General features: G+C 37.0%; 1 protein-coding gene across 1 annotated transcript in view; it reads right to left on the reverse strand.

The window, feature by feature from the left end:
* Positions 1 to 7,186: 7,186 nt before the first annotated feature.
* LOC113961177 overlaps positions 7,187 to 24,799 on the reverse strand; it is a 34,160-nt gene continuing 16,547 nt past the window's right edge. Inside the window, exons 8-12 of the mRNA XM_027671274.1 lie at positions 14,902 to 15,059; positions 13,628 to 13,670; positions 10,011 to 10,197; positions 8,189 to 8,324; positions 7,187 to 7,428 (exon numbers count right to left, since the gene is read on the reverse strand). Of these exons, the coding sequence (XP_027527075.1) occupies positions 7,329 to 7,428; positions 8,189 to 8,324; positions 10,011 to 10,197; positions 13,628 to 13,670; positions 14,902 to 15,059 (624 nt within the window). The 3' untranslated portion in view covers positions 7,187 to 7,328. The remainder of the gene's footprint in view (positions 7,429 to 8,188; positions 8,325 to 10,010; positions 10,198 to 13,627; positions 13,671 to 14,901; positions 15,060 to 24,799) is intronic.

Here is a 24,799-nt window from a genome sequence, read left to right on the forward strand (position 1 = left end):
AAAGATGTTTTTTGATAAGAATTTTCTTTTTTCTGCAAATATAGATAAATTGGGGCGCAAATACATCAGGCTATGCCTTTATCAGTCCTTCCAAGATTTGAAACCATTTACTCTTTTCACATGTTCTTTCCTTGTCTTTAGATGCTCCATACCGTTGTCACAATGAATGTGACAGGATAACTTTGTATATAAAGTCTGCATTTACTTACACTTACTTCCTGTTGCTCTTACTTCCCCCTGAGAAGCCAAATAATGGGGCAGTTATGCTTACACTACATTAACATCTACAGCTCAAGCAAATCTTCTTGCTTTTTCTCACTGGTCTTTTGCCAATGTACCTTGACTACTGAACAAATTATTTTTCCTAACAAGTTTCATTTTTATTGTCTGTTGATGTTGCAATGCTCTACAGCAGGTTTACTAATTGTGCTGTGTTTAATTTTTCTTCTGAATCTTTTTTTTTTTTTAATTTCTATATGCAGCATCTCAAACTTGTTTTAAAGGAAACCACTGTTCTTTCTGTCAACAGTAAATATGTTTTGTGCCTGTTTATGGTGAACCGTAACCCACTGCACAGGGAAAATACAGTTGGCAAACTTTCATTTTATGTCAACGGTCTTGGATGATCCAAACCATTAAGCCTCAGTAGGCTTGGTACAAAAACCTGCATGTGCAACACACCACTATTGAGATACACCTGAGTGAGCTTGTCACCAAGTAGCCCAACCACACCACTGCACAAACATGGGTACGCTGCCCTGGGTATCTGAGCCAGCTTGTCTGGAGCAGCCTCGGGAGTCAGCATGGCAGTGTAGTGTGGAACTACAGGTTCTGTTGCATATTTAGATGGATTTTACCACTTGAACTGAGAAATCACTCACTCTTTGGAGCTGTTACCTGGCTACTCTTCATGGATCACAGTCAGTTTATCTCTTTGGAGGCAACTCTGAGTAGCAATTATAGGCTATTATACTCCTGGTAAAGAATCTGCATGTTGTGGTTAGTAGTACAATATATATAATTGTATATAATGAAAAAAACCCCTTCACAACTCAAGACTATGGCAGATAAAAATAGAAAAATATTTTATGTCATTACTAGGTGAACCTGAAAACAACATTGTTCTGTAAAAAACTCTTTCTCCAATAGAATATGTGCTTCATTCTACCAATTGAATGGTTCTTGAAAAACAAGAACTGAAGAGAAAGGCTGAAAAATGGAAGCATGACTTTTTTAATTCTATTTTTTATCTTTTACCTTTGATCTGAAGCCTCTGAAGCTGGAGCTGGCACATCCTAGTAGCTGATAACAAGTGCTGAAATTTCATGCTCAAACCTGACGTCAAAGTAAGTTTCCTATGAAATTTGCACAACATCCTATTTACAAAGGATATACAGCAGCTATTCATCTGTACAATGTTACTTGAACGTCTGAATAGGCTTTAAAAAATCTTCCGGAGTAGACTTTTCTTCTCATTGATCCCAGCAACCCATTATCACCTCAGCAAATCAGCACTTGGAGCTCCCTGTAAGGTTTCTTACTGCAGTGACCCCTCTGGTGGTCCTGTATATTTGTTTGTGTTTCTGTGTGAAGAAAAGTATAAAGATCAGTGTTTACAGAGCCATAGTGCTGTCTACTCTCTTACATGGATCTGAATCATAGGTCATCTACCGGCACCACCTGCAACTCCTAGAATGCTTCCATCAACGCTGCCTCTGTACAATCCTAAACATCCACTGGTCAGATTATGCGACCAATACATCTGTTCTTGAACAGGCAGCAATCACAAGTATTGAGGCCATGTTACTGAGAACGCAGCTGTGCTGGGCAGGGCACGTCTCCAGGATGAAGGACCACCGCCTCCCTAAGATCCTGCTTTATGGTGAACTTGCCACCGGCTGCTGCATGAGAGGAGCCCCAAAGAGAAGATACAAGGACTCCCTGAAATAACATCTCAGCCTTGGCCATATTGATCTACATAACTGGTCTACTCTGACCTCCAATCAGGAGGTCTGGAGACGCACTATCTATAACACTGCTGATGCTTTTGAGAACGCACGCAGGATCACTCTCGGGGAGAAAAGATAACGCAGAAAGAATCATGTCTTGCAGAATATACCACCTAAGCAGTCCTTCTGCTGTGCCTTTTGCAATCGGATGTGCCTGTCTTGTATTGGCCTTTTTAGCCACTAGCGCGCTTGTAACAAACGTAGTTAGAGCCCTTCCCAAATCTTCATTCGCGAAGCCTAGCCATGATGATGATGATAATGATGATGATGATGTGTGAAGAGGAGAGTCTCTTGCTGTTTCCTCTCTGTCCACTCAGTGAGGATCCTTGATTCAAATCAAGATCCTTGATCTGACAGAATTTCCTGCTTAACAGAGAGATGACTGTTCTTACTCTTCTTTCGCATGGAATTTATTCTGTGGGATTACCTTGCTTGCACTGCCATGCTGTGGGCGGAACTCCTACAAATCCACCCATTGCCATCAGCTCAAAGCAATGGTGTTTCTTCACTGCCCTGTTACAGCCTACATTTCTTCCCACAGGTGGCCTCTAGAAGGATTTTAAAAACATCTGGCCATATTTCTCCACTCGGTTGTTACTACCTGTTGGTACTGTTTGGATTATGCTGTACTTGTCTTGCAATCCAGATAACATTGGCAATAACCTATTGATTGAACAGAGTAATTAAAATGAGCAGCCTTTGCAGCAGTGAATACACCTCGAAGGCATGGCACAGTCTGACTGTTACATACAGATGTAAAGTTTTGTTTTGCTAGCACAAAATCAATATTACAATCATGAAGGCATAGCTGGCTCGAATTCAGTTTTATAGGGATTATATGTATTTGTTCTGTTTTCCAATCAGTTCTAGCTTGTCTTATGTCTGGTAATATATGAAGTTAGGATTAGATTTCCCTGCCTCTGCAGTATCCACTGTGATTCCCAGTGAGAATCCTCCTTTCTCATTGAATGTTTGTGCATCAGTCACTGTGTATGCTGCTGCTCTTTATTTAGTTACTGGTGACTACCTATGTTAATTTTTTTCTTCTGCCTTTGCACTGCAGCTTTTAACCAGAGTTTTTTTCATTGTAGCTTTCATGCTGTCTCCTTGACAGCAGATTATAATGAATGTAGTTTTGGCTGCAGCTGCATCTTGAGTACTTGCTGACTGAGCTTCAAAATTTGTTTTCTGGTGTCTCTTACTACTTCAATCTTTTCCTGCATCATATTACTTTATTATTTTTCTAGACAGAGGTCTGTTTAATTGGTAAAAATCTAGGCTTTTTTCACACTTGCTTGTGAATTGTAATTTGTGGTCTCTCTATCCTACACAAAAACACAAAGTATGAGCTGGTGTGCTGGGTCTTTCACATGGTGCTGTACAAGGGCACACTGGACCTTGTTCCAGTACTCAAAAAACCTTGCAATGGCTGTGTTGCTACTTTCAGCAGTGAGTCATTGCCAGTTCAGGTGCCTGCTCCCTTGTGTCCTAGAGGTATGCACTTAACAGGCATACCCTTTCAGATCCCTACTTTTCACTTCATGAACATACTATGTCATCTCCAATTAGTGCTTCCCATTTGTGTTTCAACACTATTTTTGCAATAACAATGGCAATTGCTTATTTGGAGAAGCATTTTCCCGACATTTACTTAATTCAGGTTTAACTGTTTTATGAACTTTTTTTTAACTCAGTTCAGTGGGCCACCAGGAAGTGATCTTTTCACTCTGAGTGTTTCGGCCAACATATGCATGGTGCTGAATTTCCTTATAGAAAAATAATTAGCTGTGCTTGCTGGTTGAGGCAAATACACTTTCAGTGTAAAATGTGGCTGTATAAAAGCACCAAGGACCTGGCTTGGTATGTGTCCTAAACCAAAATGCCCAGAGCCTCAGTGGTTATAATTTGCTCCCACTGAAAAGAATTATTTTGTTTCCCATCAGTGGATAGTCCAGAGCAAGCTGAGCAAGCCTGCACTGGGAAATTGTATTTATTTCCAATAGCTAATTTTCTTGTTTCTTCCCATGTGGAGAAATCATCTTAATTGTAAGAACAACCCCATGGCATGTAAAGTAGTAAAATAAGTGGTTAAGAGTTGGTCTGAATACAATCATCTGTTACCATATTATTTTAGAATACCCACTGCTGTGGCAACTGGAGATCAGTGAACAGTTGTGTCTTGTGTCAGGAAAACATACTTTTTATTTGTGAAAATGAAGATCAAAGTAGTGAATTATTAAATCTGCATAGTACACCCTGCTAAAGTCCTGAGGGCAGCTACAAGTTCAGCAGCTTTTCTGTACCTGTGGAATTACAATGGTTTATCACATTTTTCACTTTATCATTTGAAGTTAGCTTTTAAAGAAAGAATATTTAGTTAAAGACTTCATAGTACTGCTATTTGAGAGTGTGGAACAATTTACAGAAAAATCCAAGCCTAAATTCAACAGAAGATTAAAAAAAACAGCAACTGATTGTATATTATTTAAAGGAGATATATATATTGTGTATATATATATAGGGACCCCTGGTGGCCTAGTGGTTAGCATGCGGCACTCTCACCGCTGCAACCCAGGTTCGATTCCCAGTCCCCTGGGCAGATGGAGCTCGTTAGCCCTGTGAGGCCATCCGTCTAAGAGAAGGTCACTCTAAACAAACCTACGTCCTGAGGACCTCACTGCCATTGTCCAAGCTTGCTTGGCCCCGGCAGATGAACCTTAGGATTAAAGGGTGGGCTCAGTTCAGCGCATGCTGTGTCTCACCTAAAAAATCCATTGCGCAGGCTGGAAAGGTAAAAGACCTTTCCCAAAATCTTTGTTCACGAAGACTGACCATTATTATATATTATTATATATATATATTCTTTAGTAATGACTCAATTTTAATAATATTCACAGAAATCACACAATATTCACAGAATATTTTCAGTTGAAAGGGACTCACAAGTATCACCGAATCCAGCTCATAAATTTACTTTTCAGTGATCACATTTCAATTTATTTTTCATTCCCAGATGGGACAAGAGCAAGTACGTTTGAAATTTCTTGCAGAATGTTTTTTTTCCAAATTTTTTCACTTAGAAATGTAGAAACTAATTTGTATTTAAATATTTTATTATTTCTAAGTGTAAAAACTACTATCGTTTATTTTTAAATGAACCATATCTTCTTCTTTCAAATATTCTTCCTAATCACAGTGGCTGCAGTTTGTTGTGATGAAAAAAATGCTTTTCATCTGATGCTAAATGACAGCTGCTCTCAGCAATCTAAAGTTAAGAAAGTACTAAGTTATAAATGATAAATATAGGTATGATATTATTCATTGCTACAACTGATATAACATAACATGACAAACTTAACATAACATATAATATGCAAATGAAAACTCCATCAAATATAGTTATCAATACCTTTAGCTGTTCTAGAGTATTAAGAACTCTCTTTAAGTCTTTTTTTCTTGTGTATTTTCATTAACAGAAGACGTTCTCCTAAAAAATGAAGCCTTTAGGTGAAAAGAACAGTTATTTTCCCAGAAAAATGAATGTATTTTCTGTCTCTGTCACCATGAGATTTTTTTTTTTTTGTTAATAAGAATCTGGTTTGGTTGATATAAATTGCCCTTGAGAAGATCATCTTGAATAACATATGTCAAATTCTGTCTACTGTTGGAATCATTCCCCTTCACTCAGACAAAATTAGCATGTCATCTTATGAATGGTCACAATTCCAATGGAGGGGATGGGATGTGTTTATGAGTCAGCAAAGTCTGGGTACTAGGCAGTCAGATTTCTGTCCCAGAGTGCTGCAGTGTTTCAGCTTTTGCTATTGTATATCTCATCATTGCTGTATTTGAAAGGTGGATTAACTCTGAAAAAATTTAAAATTATTTTCCACTAAAATGACTTTCAGCTTCTGTTAATCAGATTCCAGGGTCTGGGACAAAGAAGGTAAAACACCTAACCCCCAACACCTTTATCTTTCAGAAACATGCTAAAAAAAAGGGAGTTATGCACTTCACAAAATTGTTTTTGTAGCCTCATACTCTTTTCATCCCTTTGAAGAAAATGCCATAGTGACCTTCTGTGGCTTTCCCACTGCAGAACCTTGTACATACTTTCTGCTGAACAGGGCAGAAAACGAGCTCAATTTGGAGGGCAGAAAACCACCTGAATAAATCATGCTTCAAGTACATGACCCAATTTCTTGGTGCAATATCATACTCTCCTAACGAAAGTGTTCTGGTTTCAGCACAGCTATCTTTTCCCTGGCAGTGAAAGAAAAACCTTGAAAGCAGATGTATTTAGCAATAATTATAAATTCTTCTTTGCAAACAAATGAACCATGGTGGGATGCTCATAATACAGTGATTGCACAGCTCTGCTGATCCCTTGCTGCCATGAGACAACAACAGCCAAGAACGTTTATGCTTTTAGTGTTATGGAGATGCTATAAGATTTATTACAGGATAACTGTCATATATATATGATAAAACTCAGAACTTTGATACTGAAAAATTACTAAACATGAGATTTGCTTAAAATACCTTTTATAAACTACAAACAAAATAATATTAAGAAAACTGTTTCATTAGTTTGCATCCAACCTATTTCTAACCCATTTTTAACCCACAGATTTTTACTTTTTGTTTCAACTCACAATTAATTGTGCTCTAGCCTAGTTTAATAGGAAGGCTCTTGCTTTATGGCTCGAAGTCACAAATGTAATCAATGGGATGTAAACTGCTGTTGCAGATATGAGCCTTTAAAGTGCTAAGCACCACAGGCATGATCCTAATTTGTAATCATATGTTTAAACAGAGAAAAGAATGAGACAATCTGTTTGACTGATGGGATTGGATTTTGAGTATGCTGCAGACTTCAAATCTCAGCCCTCAGACTGCATGCATTATGTTATGAAAACTAGAGGAAAAGTAGTTTTTTGTTAAGATGCTGACATTCCAGTGTGTTTTTTGCTATGGTGCAGTTAGTTACCCAGGAAGAGAATAATGTGGCAATTCTGCTTCTGGCTTTACCCTATCTTGTCAAGGAAGGCATATTCTTTATTTATTGGACCTTAAAACTTTCCACTGTAAAGATCTCAAATAAGTAAACATAGACTGTATAGTACTGAAACACAAAATAAAGACAGTGACAAAGAAGACAACCTTGCTTTGCATTTATTTACTAATGCTTACAAAAGTTATGAATGTATATCAATGCTAAAGATTAGCTGCTGCTAGAGCATCTTTTGAGATGAATCATAAGACATAGCATGAAATTTAGAATGCAAAACATAACTGGGGAAAAACTGAGCCTTCTTCTCACATCCTTGTCTCTTCCAGTGGTCTGTTCATGAAATCTTGGATTGCCTGGTGTAGGGGTAACCATTTATTAATTGAAGTTTTCAAGGCTGTAATCCACCTAGAAGAAATGAAAGACCAACAATTGTCCCTGATCAAGTCTTGTGCATGCATTTCTCTGTTCTTTGAAACAAACTTTTAATAAAAGGTGTTTGTACAGCTGTGTTACTATGTGCTAATAGTCAGGGCATTGGAGAGATACAAAAGATGGAGGAGTTGGCTATTAACAACAACATATCAACACCAATTTTCCAACATACTGAAAAGCTCTGTCATTGTTCATTAAATTAAAATCCAAATAATGTAATTAGTAGGCTTTAGGCAAGAACTCCTGCTGACAGATGGAATTTGACTGGATTATGATGAGGGAATTTACCTTCAGAGTGTGATTTCATTGGCCAATTTTCCTAAATTAATTAAATTGTAATGGTCATTGATGGAAGTAAATAATTCTTGGGAATGAGAAGCACACAAATTCCATTCTCTCTAATGAGAGGTTGTTATAGCTTTTATGTTTAGTATAATCCCCACATATAACTGTGAAAGGCACCTTATCCAGGTTTTTTCCGAACCTCTGCCAGTCAGCCTTGCTGTGGTTCCAACATGGACAAGAACAGAACTGGTGACTCACATGTGCAAGTAAATGCTGTACTGCAGTTTGACTAAAGCTACTGCTAAAGGGAAATCTGGGGGAATAAGAGAAAACAGTCTGAAATGTTGTCATTAGATCTTTCCAGGAACTACAGAGCTCCTTCTTTCCTGAAGCTTGGCAAGTAAAATTGGATAAACAAACAAACAAACAAACAAACAATTTGGTTTACCTTTTGTTTTCATTTACATTCTCTGCACATAAGTAAAAGGTTTGAAATTCTTCAGATGGAGGTTTGAGTTCAATTACAGATCTCTTGGAGCCCAGAGACTGTTCACTCACAATATACCCTTGTAGGTAAAGGCCACCTGGATAGAATAAAATAGCATGCATGATGTATATTACAGATACCATTTATAGAATTACTGCCAATTACAAGCATACCAACAAATCTGGAGAACTGGATTTTCAGATGCCTTCTGTTGAGTGTATGGACAGAGTTTTACAGAATTTACATTTAAAAATGTGAAAGTTGAGTTTGTTTTTTTTTTCTGAAAATTGATTTCAAAGTAGTGTAAAACAGTCTTTCTGTCTAGCAAATGATCAGCAGTAGAGTTTTATTTAGCAAAATATTTTTCCTAGTTTTTGACTTCTATCCATAAGGCTGCCTCAAACCCTGTAAAGTTCTTTAGAAGTGTGGATCTTGTTGCTGATACTTTCTTTTTCTTTCCTTCAAAAATTAAAGGGATATGGATTTCCACATGAAAAAAATATGCTAGGTCACCACTGGTTCATCTTGCTGCCATTAGTAACTGATACATCATTGTGAAGCCAGGACTAGCCAGCTGTCATGGAGAGGTATTAGACAGAATTTTGTCTTCCAGACATTTTAATTTTACCTGTTTTTTTTATTTTTTTCCCCCAGATCTTATCTCAGTGCAACAAGGTGTATGTCCACTTTATATATACATGGCGAATAGTCAAAAAGACCTGCAGAACTGATTAATGGCAGCTGAATGTTCCTGTTACTGTCTTCAGGGTCTGTATTTTTTTGGCGTCTCACATGTAGTCACCACAGCATCAAACTAATGCTCTAGCATTGAGAATGATATGAGAGAATGAGAATCTGTAGTGAAACTGGAAATAAATGAAATAACAAGAGAGAAAACACTACTGTGTACAAGAATTTGTATGTAATAGGATATTTAAACACCAAAAGAAAATATTTCACAGTAGAATCATAGGCTTCAGTGTCATAAACGCATAATACTTAATTTTTGCCTTTCTGGTAATTCAGTGCTTTTCTCTGAGCAAGTCTTATCTTCAGTTTCATGTGGAGAGGAAATCCCTGGTCACTTCATAAGTATGGCCTTTGGCAAATGAAAAAAAAGTGCTATGCAAGTGGTATAAAATGGAGCACTTCTTGTCTGATCATGTGGCAAACAGCATAAATGCTAAGAAAAGTTTTTCCCTTTTGATCGGAAAACTGACTGTCAAGCAAAAATACAACAGTATTTCTGACTGCTGGCTTCCTTAGCACAGGGAGGAAGCATTACAGGTCCTGAGGCATCGCTGGGGCACCTTTTTTTTTTTTTTAAATACTGACTTTCACAGAGCTGTTTTTGTAGGCTTTTAGTGTCTGAAGTGGGCTCTGCTTGCAATTGACCCTGCTAGCCTCATGCTGCTGCCACACAAAATTCGACAGCTTTCAGGAGACTGCCATGAGTCGAACTGCCTCCAGCCACCATAAAGTGCTTTGGAAGAGTGGATCTTGTTTCTGATACTTCTTCCTGAGGTAACATGCACATATCCTGCCTAGCTCCACTTCAGAAACAAAAATTCAGACTGAGGGAGAAAAAGAAGACTGAGGTGGGGAATGAGGTGGCTAGTTGATAAAAAGAGACTGAGTCTGGTTTTCCTTCACTCACCCACATGGAAAACCATCAATTTACTGATAAGAAACTCTCATTAATGGTAAAGGTTCTATTTGGATGGAAACTGCAGTGAAACACTTTTGCTTCGATGATCAATGAAAATTTAGCAGCCATCCCTACCTTGGGCAGGTGTAGACCGGAGAGTGGCATAAAAGTACAAACAGCCATCCTTCAGAATGCAGTAGTGCTGAATCCAGACATCTTTGCTCCTGTCCAGCTGGTGGAGAAGCCCCAGGCACTCAGGATTTTTGATAGCCAAGGGTGGGAGTGTAGTGTTATGTAGTGTGACATCTACCCACACATGATTCTGCAAAGAAAGCATGTAATGAAAAGTTCTGGTAAAAACTTAAGGAGGAACTGCTAGCATGAAAGGACACAAGCTCTAGTCGTTTGCTAGGAAATTAGCTTTTGTTGTGAAAATAATTTGAAAAGTTGTGCTGGTTTTGGCTGGAATAGGGTTAATGTTCTTCACAGTAGGTAGTATGGGGGTGTGTTTTGGTTTTGTGCTAAAAACAGTGTTAATACCACAGGGATGTTTTCTTTATTGCTGAGCAGGGCTTACATAGAGCCAAGGCCTTTTCTGCCCCTCACCCCACCAGTGGCAGACTGGGGGTGCAGAAGGAGCTGGGAGGGGACACAGCCAGGACAGATGACCAAAGGGATATCCCAGACCATGGGGCATCATGCTCAGCATACAAAGCTCAGGGAAGATGAAGGATAGGGGGACAATTGGAGTGATGGTATTTGTCTTTCCAAGTCACCATTACATGTGAGGGAGCCCTGCTCTCCTGGACATGGTTGAACATCTGCCTGTTCACGGCATATAGTGAATGAATCCCTTGTTTTGTGTTAAATATTAAAATACTTTTATCTCAATCCACAAGTTTTCTCGCTGAGCTGCCTTCTGGGGTTAAGCCACAACAGAAGTCAATGCTGAAAATGGAATTAGAAAATCCTATACAGGATGGCAAACATTGTCCAACTTCTACTTTCTTCTTACAATAATAACTTGTATTTTCTACATCTGTTTTATTTTCAGTACTACCTGTGTTGCTGTGTTGCAGGATTATTTCAAAGCTTTATGAAGGGTTTTTTTTTAAATTGTGTTGTTGATTGCTGGACTTCAGTAGTCTTTGTTACTGTGTTATCTGGCAAGACAAGATTCACCATCTTCTCTCTGGGTTCCAGAGAAAATGTGTGGGGTATGAGGCCAGAATACAGCACTCAGGCTTGTAAACACAAAATGTTTACAGACACCTTCCCATCCCTTTATGGAAAGCAGATCCTTTTCCATTACCAAAATTACTTTATTGTCATTTACAAGTGAAGAAAAAGCTCAACGCATGAAACACCGCCAATGTATAGGCTATTTGTATGAAAAAATAATCCAAAAATAAAATTTGGAAAAAATAATCTGTTGTGTTTTTAGATCAAGTTGTTTAATGTGAGATGAAAGCATTTCTTCTTCTCCTATAAATCAGGGAGGTGTTAGAATCTCAGCTTCTCCTAGTGTGTTTTGCCATCTGCAATATATATTTAGAATTCTACATCTACCAGTGTCATTGTCATTTGAAATCCATGGGGACAATGTGTGCAATACCAAAATCTTCCTGTTTGTTTCCACAGGGACTTTCTTTTGCATTTATTTATGATATTTTTTCAGTATCCTTGACAAGGCAAAGACTGAAAAAAGACCTGGTACAATATAGCTGACTGTATTCTTTGTTACAAATGGGAAACCTGCTGAGACTTATTGCAGCAAAGTGCAGAAGAGGACTTCAGTAACACTGCGTATATTCTTAAAGCAGTTATCCTTGTAGATTCATTAAGAGGACATAGTGTCAGTATAATGGTCTACTAAATCACTGTGGTGTAAACTCTACTGTAAAACATTAGCTATTGCAAAAAGCCAGCAAAAAAGTATAGCAAACAAAAAAGAAGGAAAATATAAGATTTTTCTATTCAACTTAATGGAAAGTCTAGTTAGAAGGAAGGTTAGGAAATGAAAGTGACATATTAAATCAAACATTTATTTCAAAAAAGGATATTGTTCACTCAAAGACAAAACAAAAAAAAAAGATAGTGCAGTCAAAAATGTAGTGGCACAGAAAGAAGCTAACTTAATGTGCTGCTAATGGATGAATGCATGAGTGATCCTTCTGTAAATATAACGTTGGAACTTTTTATACAACAATTTATATATGCCTGCTACACTAAAGAATGACCCTTTGATGTCTTTTATGTATGTGAACCTCTACTATCCTTTTTGACTCAGGCCAAATTTGTCTGCCACCAGTGGGGTGAGAAGGCAGAAAAGGTCTTGGCTCTGTGTAAGCCCTGCTCAGCAATAAAGAAAACATCCCTGTGCTATCAACACTGTTTTCTGCACAAAACCAAAACACACCCCCATACTACCTACTGTGAAGAACATTAACCCTATTCCAGCCCAAACTAGCACAACTTTTCAAATTATTTGGTTAGGGTACACACTTTAAATGGCTTTACTTATTTTTACTGTTTCAAATACATTTATTACTTCATATTCTTTTGAGAACCACTGACAGGTAAAATATACTTGGAAACAAGTTTGGTTTTGCAATTACAACCTACCTGAAAGCTAAAGGCAAAAGAAATATATATTTGATCAGTTTTACTTCAGTGGAAAAGGAATTAAAGCAAATAAGTACCTTTCACTGTTTGGAAAGCCATCATTAAACACTGCTGAAGGAATAACTTACGCCCCCTTGTTTTTTTACACTTCATGAATGCAGGTTATAATTTGTATCTTGCAATTGTCATATTTTTTAATTGATAATTTTATTTCATTTGCAAAAGTGGTAGACCTTGATACTTCTTCTGCATTTGAGCCTCACATTCTTCCTGTTAAAAACAAGGTGGCTCCATAGCTAAAGCTCTTCAAAAAACTTTACAAATCAAATGCCTGTTTTCACAAAGGTAGTTGTCTATAGAAGGAAATAATAAGAATCATTAGGCCAGGAAAGGGCAGACTAAAATGTTTTTGATCCCTATACTTCCAATTCTGGAAATACTAAAATTAGATTTGCAATTCCCAGTTCAGGGGTCAGCCAGGGACTATTGATACTGAGTTATGTTGGGCTGAGCAAGGTCTCTCAATAGCAACTCAAGATCAGTTATGGCTGTATTTTTTCCAGCCACAGGGGCCAGCAGAGACCACAACTGTGTAAAGGGATAGGTAAGACAAAGTTTATTAGCTCACCTGTCTTTCTTCATCCCTGGAAACACAGAAAATAAGAACTCAGCAATCATGCCTCTCCCCACCCAATATTCTCTTGGAAAAAGCAGATTGCCTGCAACCAAGGGAGTCTTGTGGGAAATACTTATGAAGATATGACCCTTCACTCCTTCTACTCCAATTTGTATTACCTCAGGCATAACCCATGATTGTGAGAGTCACCTCTACCCTTTCTTTATGCCTGATACACTAATTTTGGGTTATGTTTCCGAATCAGCTTAAAGTTGCTGATATCCGGAGAGGGAGCATTTTGATTCGTTCCACCATATGGCAGCAAAACATGTAAGCTGAGTCTTAATTCTGTACATGGCTTTTAGATTGGAGATGACTCACAACCCAACAGCCCGGAACAAAAGTATGGAGCTTCCATGTTGCTGTCTGCACCTGACCATGTACAGCTCCTGTCTCTCAGCCTTCTGCACAATCTGCTATACACATGGTTCTCATCTAAATAAGGCATTACCTGATGGACAGGATGCACTGCTTTATCCATAGCCTCCAGCCATCTATAACATGACAAAAAACGAGAGTAGCTTAGATTGGTAGAGCAGAACAAACATGCTTCACTGCCTCTTTTAATTCTTGCTGACGTATGCAGCATCTAAAGCATCTAAATTTTCAGGACACACAAGGCTTTAAGATAGAAAAGCAGTGGATTAAATCTAAATAAACATTGCTAACTCTAAAAAAAGTCTCAAAGCTTGCTGTGTAAGAACACATTATAACAAATAAAGGCAATATTGCAATCAAGGGAATCTACAGATTTTGAATATAGTTTAACACGTCAGGCTAAATGATCACTCTTCTTGTCTTTGCCATAATGCAGATAAGGAATTTGTAGGAGACACAAAGAATCCTGGAACTGGAAACTACAGAATAAAGCAATAACTTTGTTGGCAAAGTTATTCTGTTGCACTATGTATGGTATAAAATTTGGAAACGGAAAATCACATTACAATGGTGGATTATGTTAAGCAGTGAGATGATATAAAAAAATGGGTGGATGAATACCAAATATCAATTTACTTCATAGCTTTATATTTTTGACAATTCACAATAAAACAAAGACTACAATAAGTTTAGATTTTAGTATATTTTGGAAGAGTTGTTACTTGTGTTTTGGGTGAATTTAGGCTCTTTGTTTTGTCAGCTGTTGTCTTTGGGAAATGCAAAAGAGTATTTTTAAAGTCTAACTCTGCATCAAACCCCAAAGTCACTGCCCCAGAACCAATATGCTTTTGGGCATGTTTGAGTTTTAAAATAGTAAAATGAAAATGTGACAGAATGACAGAAAAGAAAATGGAAGATGGGATTGTATTTATTACCACCACTGTCCTTGTTTGGCAGAAGAGATATCATTTATATAAAATTACTAATAAGAAAGTTTACATCCACGGGAAGATTTACACTTGTATTTGATATAACAGTGGGACAGAAGGTATGAGAACATGGATTAAATTTTTTTCTCATGCTAAATCAAGAATTCAGGGGGACAGGAAAACATGAATGTTAAAGATTTTATTAAAAACAATTAAAAAACCTGCGAAACTGAAAAATAATTTTTTGAAGCTTCTACAATTGAAAATTAGAAATATTATCTTTCAATAAGTAGCTGATAGATTTTTAATTTTTTCCTCTACTGATCAAGGCAGCTATTGTGAACATCCTCCAAAAAGTCAGACTCCTCTTCACACCAGATTAACAAAACTGATGCTGTTAAAATGAAAGATCACTTACCTCTTCATTTCTTGGTTGGAAGTTGCACAGAAGTAGAAAATCCTGTTTCCAGTTTGAGGTATACATTTAAAAACAAATGGTTTCCCCAGACTGGTGTCAACACCAATTTCTGCTCCTTCCAGCTTTGTTACTTCCAGGGGTCTGCACTTCCCTTCATCCTGCAATTAGAAAGAGTGTCCAAAGTTCAGAACTATTATGAAACTGATCCCTGTGAGATGGGCATAAACTCAAGGAACATTCAAAGTTATAAAGCTCTTATGCTTTTGAACCATCATATGGTTTAATGATCAGCAGTCCCAGAAATTACAGTGCAATCAAGAAGACAAGTTAGTCAAACACCTTCTAAATTTGCATCTGTGTTTTTGCTCTCTTAATTGTTTTTGGTTCAACAGAAGCCATATCTGCAGCAAAAACACCTTTTCAGGTATGTGTAGGCATGTAGATGTCCAGCTATTAAGGGTTCAGCTGAGTGGTGTAGGAATTTTCAAAGTACACTGAAGAATTTAGAGTCACAGGTCTTTTTACTAATCAGCGCTGTTTACAATCCGCGTTTATGCTGAAAACCTCACCTTACATGTGTAGATACAGGCAACAAGGGCTTAAGTGGAGAACAGTGAGCATAATTTAACAGGCCGAATTTCAGCTCCTTTGCAAAGCTGTGGTAAATATAGTTCTGTTCATAACCCTTCCCATACAATTCAAATAACTTTCAATGGAAAGCACTTCAGAACCGTTTTGCTTGTTCCTGATTGCATTAATGCTCTTTGAGATTGAAGGGCATTGCCAATGTCTTTCCCTGAGTTATAAAGAGCCATTAAGCTCCTTAATACACACAGGTAGGTGAAGCAGTTTATCCACCCTCTTATTTCCCAGCCCAGCTCCCCCCAAATACAATCTTAACTCAAAACAAAGGTGTGCACATCCGGACAGTGAACTCTAGATGTGTTTTAACTAATATTCTTTGCTTTGAAGATCTGTGACTGGAACTCTAACAATTGCATCAAATTTGATAGCAATAAAATGGGAAACACGAGTTAATGCTGAGACATAGGAAAAGCATTAGAGCTGTTTGCAAAATACACAGATGGTGGAGTCTTATAGAATAAAATTAGTTGATTACTGGGCGTTAATTAAGTTTTGTCAGTAGGAGATGGATTGTAAATACCCCATGTAATTTCCCTTGGCCTAAAAATAAACATACATAGCCTTCCATGAAAAAAATGCACCTGTGGGAATTAGATGGTTAAATACTTAATTGTATGCTCACTAGCACATGTAATTATCCCTTTGTCATACATGATTTTCCTGTAGTAACAAAATAACCCCTAATACTGACAAAAGTATAAATAAACATTTCCTACATTTTTATTCATTCTTCTCATTCCTTTTTTTGAATGCTAAAGTTTTTTAATGTAAAACTAAAGAAGATAAAAGCAATCCTGAAAGTTGTCAGTGCTGTGTGACCTACTTCATTTATAATGCCTTCAGACACAAAACTACATTGTGAACAGCGTAATCAAAATACATATTCAGGGTCCAAATCTCATTCCTGGTGCAAAGCATAGCAAGTGCAAGATCCTGTCCATGGTCTGAATTCTCCTCATTGCCCTGACCTGAAGGCAAAAGTCACTAGAGATACTGATATCACAGACCACTATTATTGCACCCTTATAAATTTATTTTGCAAACACTTTCTGTGCTGTCTAGAATGAATGCAGATAGAGGTTCTATGGCATCAAGAATTATATATGTCCACTGTATTTCAAACAAACACATCTAGGAAAGGAGTAAGATAGATTTGAGGCATTTAAAATGAGACCAAATGTTCCCCATTGACTAATAGACAGCCATCCTCCCCTAATTCTGATAATTCAGATCACAGAATCATAGAATTGTTAAGGTTGGAAAAGACTTTCATGATCATCATGTCAAAATGTTCACCCAGCACTACCATATTCTCTGCTAAACCATGGCCCATGTGCCACATCTGCGTGTTTGTAAGGGGTATTTCTTTTCACTTGTGTGGCTTTCATGAATAACACATTGAGATGATTCCTTTAGCAAATATACCTTTGCTACAAAAAGTGACTAAGGTATATTTCTGGAAAAAATAATTATAAAAGTAATTTCTTACGCTTGTGCCTGTAGTGTAACCCACTGATGATACTGCCTTTATGGAACCTGATATAACTATGTGATGTTACTTGAGCTGATGATATGTGTCATGCAGATTTTAAATGAACTAACTCAAATTTCTACTACTTGGAACAGCTACTACTGTTCCATTCTGCACTGAACTAAAAAAATATTTTTTTTCCTTCAAGGTTGTGATCAGCTACTTCATGGATTCTTGGCAGTCTCTAGTATCAAACATGTGGAAATTTCTCTAGGTAGAAGGCAAAAAGCAGGTGCTGCTTTGGTAAATGCTATTCTAAGAACAGTAGAAACATCTGAAGTAACCCTTCCCATGTTGCTAATTTTCCTAAGATGATCTGAATTTTAGGACTAATGTTTCTGCAAAAAAATTTTTAAAATATTAAACAATGTATAATGATCAGAAGGGAGAATTAAAAATAGAAAATTAAGCATTTCCTTCCTTTATTGTATTAAATGCTCATTAAGGCAGTGCATGCAGCCCTACTTAATTTGATGTAAGTAATTCCAGAAACTGCATGCCACTCATAGGTCCTGAGTGATTCAGTGTATTCAAAGGATTTTGTTTGAGCAGAGTTATATTTGCTATGGCAGTTGACCTCCTTCATCTATTAGAAAGGAGAATCTGAAGAGATATATGAAAATTTCATGCTATTTGCACTGAGAGAAATAAAAAGTAACAACAGGAATAACTATGAAAAGAAATTAAAATTAAGCTACAAAAGAGTCTGCAAGTACTAGGAAAATGGAATAAAAGTAACTTTACAGAAAAAAAGATAAAATCCTAAAAGAAATCTAAACACAATGTGAAAACTGAGTAGTGCTAGAAAACAGGAATTGAAGTCTGGCTTGGTTGGGAGATTGGCAGTGGGCAGTGTAAGACAGTTGCCCCCAGGTCACTGGGTCAGATTGGTTTCAGGTCAGTAGTGGCATGACTGAATTTTTGACTGTCTTTCAAAACTGTCTTTCTGGCTGTGCCCCAGTGTTCTTAAAACAGGCATCTCTTAAGCAAGACAGGAAACTGAACTGGTTTTTTCCTTTTGCTTATTATTTCTCATTTGCGCAGCTCCATTGCAGCTGATGTAGCCACAACCCTCCATGGCACTCAGGCTTGCAGCATTTTCACCATCTTTTGGTTTCCTCTGACCAGCTTCTCCCTGAGGTCTGGTGCTGCTTGCTTAGCAATATCACTAAACTCTTCCCCTCCCTATGTCTTTTTTTAATTGTACTTTGTGGTAGGCTCATTGTTTGGTTATTTAGGAAATTATAGCTAGAGCCTGTTTCCATTTAGTCCTTCTTTGAGCTGGGCACATTGGTGCAAAGAAGAGACTAAGGCTTTTTACGTCTTTTTCCCTTACATCTATTTCCTTTTCCCTTGAAGAAAGGGCTTGCATATGTCAGCGAACAGGGAGCTCTAGACTCCAGAACTGTTCACATGGGATTTTTTGCCAGTAGAGAGAGATAAATTTATTTAGTTGTTCATTCTGTTTTGTTTTAAACAATTTGCATCTAAACTACAGAGAGTAGAAACTCACTGAAGGCAAAACAATAGGGGAGAAAGATGTAAAAGCTCCTCTGATTTGAAAAACATAATCATCCTACACCCAATAGTACTGGCTATCAAGTGAAGTACAACCAAATGGTCTTGTGGTATATTTAATCTTCACATTCTAGTTCTTTTGTTGAGGTTGAATAATTTGCTACAGTTAATTTCACAAAAGATAATAAACAGTTTGCAGGACCAAGGCTCACAGGAAGAATTATTGATTAGGTTAAGATTTTGAACAACTTGAATCAGATCAAATAATGTATCTGAGTATGACTCTTTCTCTGGGTTGGGGTATGCAATCTGTTAGTAGGCCAAAATTAACATGCATATCATATCAGACAGTGTTATTTCTCATTTATCAATAGAAATAACACAGTGAATGTATTGGAGACAGTGGATTCAGAAAGTTCTTAAATATAAATTGAAAAATATATTCTGGAGCCATGAGAGTAATGGAAAATGTAGAGAAGAAATCAGATTGTACACAAGCTCTAAATAATGTGGCAGCTCACAGACTATATTAAAGCTCTAAGCAAGAATGAAGAACAAATAGAAATGGTATATTTATGAGCAATGCTCAGATATAAATCTATTTATAACTAAGCCTTTTATATAAAGTGATTAGGCTTAGCAAGAAAGCTTGTTCAAGAAAACAAAGGACTGAATGTTTGTCATAGATTGAAACATTGTGTCGGGTCTGCATGTGGCAGAGGATTTCTTTCTTGGTGTAATAATCGGACTCTATATACACAACAGAAATGAAAGTAATTTAAAAACATTTTTCTTTCTCTCTTCTATTCCACTGGGAACAGTCTTAAGGGTGCACACAATCAACCAGAAGCACATACTGTAGTGTCTGAGTCATAAAATTTTTGTAAATACAATTGCTGCAGAATGCCCTACTCCCATGTCCAGAGAAGACAATTGCAGAAATAAAAGGAAACATTTCATTCTGCATTTAAATTTATCTCTGCATTAGGGAAAACTTTCATTTCTTCTGAGAAGCCTGATGAAAAGTGATCTGTTTTGGTGTGAGTAAAAAGAAATGGAAGACTAGTATCCAGCTGTTTACATGAGACGTGTAAATGACCATGATCATAGAATCATAGAATCAACCGGGTTGGAAAAGACCTCCAAGATCATCAAGTCCAACCCTTGATCCAACACTGTCATGGTTACTAGACCATGGCATTAAGTGCCACACCCAATTTCATCTTAAAAACCTCCAGGGATGGAGAATCCATGACCTCCTGGGCAGCCCATTCCAGTGTCTGATTACTCTGTCTGTAAAAAATTTATCCCTAATATCCAACCTAAACCTCATCTTATTTGAAATAAAAAGAACAAGTAAATTGTAATGTAGTTTCCAGGTGTTCTGAATATGTTTCCTAATAGAAACATATCCTACTAGAGGCATCTAAGGAACAGCAATTTCACAGGGACAGCGCTAATTAAAGAAAGTTCAATGAGGAAAGCATTCTGCTGCTGAGACAAAGTGAATGTTATGGACCTCTTTGAATGCAAATAGCACTGTATAATTAGCATCTGTGCAATACTTAATTGCCAGAGTGATGGCTATGTTAAAGCAACAGAGAAGGTAGAATTATGCTGAACTGCTGAAATGGACTGGTTCATAATGGACACAGGAATATGACCTAAAATCTGATCATTTAGGTGATCATCAGCTAACAGCTGACCAGTTTGGGGTCTAACTGCTTTTGGTTGTTAAGAAATGCACATTTTTGTTCTCACTGCCCTCTCAGCTTTGAGATACTTTGTCTTAGTCACTCACATGATGCCCAAGGGCTTCCTAGAGGCATTAAACTTGTGAGTCTAAGAAATGCAAATCATAATTCTTTTTAAAACTGACATTATTATATAAAATCACAATGAAGACTGTCCTTCACAGCTGCCACAGTGAGAGTGCTTCTCAGGAGTGTGTGTTGCAGTTTTCTTACAACATGAACTATCATGAAGGCCATTTCTCTGAGACTTGGGGCTACATGTGAAAGTGCATTTGCTCTGTATTCACACTTCAATCTCTCACTAAAGCTGAATCTCTAAAGCATGCTCTTTTCTACTGTCCAGACAACAATTTTCAACTTAACTGTTCCTTCCAACTTAGCTGCTGCTACTTCCTTCCTATTACATCTTCTTTTGACTTTCCTGTTTGAAGTCCATACCAAATGCTGTCAGCAAACTCATACTCTTTAGACATTTATTCCTAATTACTATTGTTCCACATCATTCTTAGCTGACAGAATTGGAGAGTGAAATAGACTGACAAATGTAATATAAGGACCTGATAGAGATGGTTTGACTAGAATTCATCAGTCTCTGACTTCTGGAAAGGAAGTCTCCAAGAGAGATACACTCACAACAGTTTCCTGCTTTGAGATAGATAGGCCTCTTTGGAGGTTCTCCTAGATCATAACCATAATGACATTTATTTCTTCATTTCCTTTTCAGGTGCTAGATTGATTATCTGTCTCGCTATCCTCTCTATCAGGGTCCTCTTATGTCAAAGGGACTGGAAATCTTTCCTAGACATACAGCAAGATGAAAATGAGAGACGAGCTAGGGCATTGTTACAAAAATGATATTTAATTATTCTTTTAATTTTATCAACTCCACCTTTTTTTTCCCTTTTTTTGACCCACAAAAATCACTTTTTATACGTATTTTTTTATATATCCAGTCTTACATATCAAGAAAGCAATGATTAATTGAAACTAGGATATTTTGGCTTTTGCTAGTACTTTTAGCGTTTTTGTAAATTCTGCTATTTAATTAGTTGAACTCCTTACATGATGGATATTTGTAATGAGGAATTTTGGGAAACGTTTTTGATTATAATGCTGTTTTCTTTATCCTTGTGTTTTCCTACTGAGCCTAGAACAATATTAACTCTCTAGCAGGTATGTCCTCACCATAGAGGAGTGCATGCTCCACTGTCTTTAAACACATCAATGGCCCATTTGTTCCCAAGTCCCAGAAATTATATTCCTTCTCGTTAATGAATCTTCAAGACCATCATTTTTTATCCTGAAGACTGAAGCATATTTTAGGATTTTCAAGTTAGCTGTTATGTTCTAAAAGAGACTTGCTGATGACAGTTCAGAGAATTAACATGTTGAAATGATGCTCTGCTGCTGTGGACAAATTGCTTTTGCTATATTACTGGTCTCATGTAAGAATGATTAAGGTTTCTCTGTCCTATACTGAAGACTTCCCAAAGGCATTTTCTGGTGACTTTGCAGCCCCTTTACTGTGCTGAGCAGCAAATGGTACTTTAAGAGGAGTAGATGATGTTATCTGCAAAGAAAGGCCATGCTGATGTGCTTTCAGCTTCCCCTGAAAAATGTGTTAAGTTGAAGCACAAGAAACTTGATTGCCTTAGGGTAGGATTTAAGTGTACATTCCTTGTCTGTTTCCTCATAATATCCAGATATCTTTTGTTTAGAAGAAAAGCTGGGTATGTTGACAAAGAAGGAAATAATATGTTTGAGAAGATCCAGTGATCTGGACAATAGGAGATCGGAACTGTAGAGCAGATACTGGAACTCCACAGTTGCTAAGTGTAGGCAAAAATAACATAAAGCATTATATCTCTGCTGATCTCAGTAATTTACAGAAAACAAAGTTCTAACCCAATGTGTCAAATGTCTCTGCTCTGAGGTGGAAAACATAGCCACCTCTACTGAGGCGAAAAAGGTTACTCATATGGATTGTGGAGTCAAGGACAGTGGAAGCATCTGCTTGAGGGAAAACGACCACACATGAAGTGACTGAATGTCTTGCAACAGCTATCACTTCACCAGTGTGTGACTGGCTAGAGATGATTCTGAAACTGCAGCAAACACATGGGTGAGTCAAATGTAAAAAGCTCTAGAAACAGCAATATCCTTTTTAATGTAGGTGGGAAAAGGAAAGTTCAGGGTTGATAATTTATAATTACAAATAGCAATGATGAGGAAATCTAACTCTCTCTGTTTGTTGATATGGACTAGAGCAGAGATGAAACACTCTTTCCTTTCTTAACTACAAAACATTATACATAACATTTCAGGCCCAGTTGTCTTCTTACACAAGTGGAAATCCTTGACCAGTGACCTTGCTGGCATCACTGGAAATACACTAATAGAAATTATTTTTCTTGTACTGATAGGCAGCTTATCCTGAACTTTTTTTGCCTCCTTGAATTACTCTTAACTTTAATTAACTGTATCAAAGAATATCTTAGATCAGATAAGTGGACAAATCTTTTCTCCTGAGTGACTCAAGGCCTGCAAAGCAATGTTTCCAAATTAATCATGCAGTTAAATCAGCATGCTACTTAAGGGCTGTGTTAATCTACAAACATTATTTGTAATTCCGTTAGAAGAAAAAGTGGGATAAGAAGTCTTCTTATCTATCTTCTTAGTCTATCTTACCCTGACAGAAATCATACCAAGAGAAAGAAGTGTCAAAGAGTCCAATTGAGCTTCCTATTACTTCATTTCGGCATTGGATCTCATAGTAGTAAATAACTGTATTTGTATTTAAGTATCTTTCTGTCTCTCTTACTAAAGGATTCTCCAGAGTACTCTGTAGGTACATGAGGCAGGGAAGAAAGTCCTTGTGTTTTTTGTTGCTAAAATAGTAATGCAGTATTTCAGTGTATTATTTGGAGACCAGGAACAGAGAGAGAGCAGCCGGCAAAAAAATGGTATGAAATAATTTAAAAAGTGATTGAATGGCACTAGGCTTGGATAATGCAAGAAAACAAGCAGTAGTTAGTTATTACTATGAAATATTTATGCAGTGCTTTAAATTTATTTACTCTTTTAAGAAAAAGCAAATGCATGCTTTCAGTGGCTAAAGAGCTATCTTATCAAAACATAAAGTTTGCATGATTTAAATATTTATTTTCTCAGTGCAGTAAATAAGCTAGATGAGGAACAAACTAATTAAAAGAACACCACTAGTGAAAATAAATAAATAAAAATTTAATTAAATATTAGTGAATGTAAGATTATGAGGTACCTTCTAATTCTCAATCCAATTTATCTAACACTCTGTCTTCAAATATACTTAATTGAAGAGTGTTTAAAAGGCATAACTAGATATCTTTTTTTACATTTCAGGAGTCTGATGATGGACCTGACTAGGATAAAATCAAATCTTCTCTCCAAAAGAATGTTCCTACATATTTATATGCTGAGTTGATCAAAAGGTATTGTGACCATGTTAGCAAAGATAAAGACTAGTTACAGGCCAAGGACTTGGTGTTATGCTTATGTGTTATGCTCATATTCTCATGTAGTTTGTGATGGCTTTATTTTACTAGTATGTTTTCAAACTGTATGTTGGAGACAAAACCATTTCTAACCAGCTGCTACTTCCACTATAGCTAGGAGATTCCCTGAAAGCTACATATGCTTCATCTAGTAATAAATCCCTCCCAGGCAATTTTTCTCAGCTTCACTAATTCTTCTTGAAATCAGGTTAAAATGAATGCTAGGTGGATGACCTTGAATCTTTTTTGCAAGCTGTAAAATGTTTTACCACAAAAAGCTCTGAACAGATGATAGTCTTTGAAATTAATCTGTTTGATTTTATAGGAGTAACTTTCTCGGTGAATAACTTCATCATGAAAACACACAGGGGAAGGGATTAACTTGTAACTACATGCAGCACCTGTTGAGCCATCTCACAGACTACAGTAAAATGCTACTGTAGGGCAGGCAAATTCACTGTGAGCCCAGTGCCTACATCCCCCACTCCTGGAGCTAACTGCATCAAGGGAAAGCTCTATTTTTTTTTAGTGAAATTTCTTTGTTTATTCATTTATTTAGAGGCAAAAAACTTTATAGAATACTCAAATATCTGTAGCTGAGATAACCAAGAAGTTACTGATTTAGGGCCATAAAGACTCATTATACAACTAGAGGGTTGTAAATTATGCTGTGTCGAAATAGAGCCTCAGGATAAAGCCAAGTGAAATATTTCCCTTCATGAAGCACCTGTCATATTCATTTTTTGGATGTCTTACTGTTAGATTAAGTTAAAGTCTTACATATACTTAGAATTATTAAGCACTATACAGGTCCCCGCTCCCATGACAGAATGAAATACTGAGCATTGCTTCTCTGAAGAAGCTAAGCCTTCCCAATGTGCAGGTCCATAACGTATTCATTGACACAAAGAAATCAC

Source organism: Neopelma chrysocephalum, unplaced genomic scaffold (assembly GCF_003984885.1).
Source record: "Neopelma chrysocephalum unplaced genomic scaffold, ASM398488v2 Primary Assembly neopelma1_97065, whole genome shotgun sequence".
In the NCBI taxonomy this organism is placed as follows: Eukaryota; Metazoa; Chordata; class Aves; order Passeriformes; family Pipridae; genus Neopelma; species Neopelma chrysocephalum.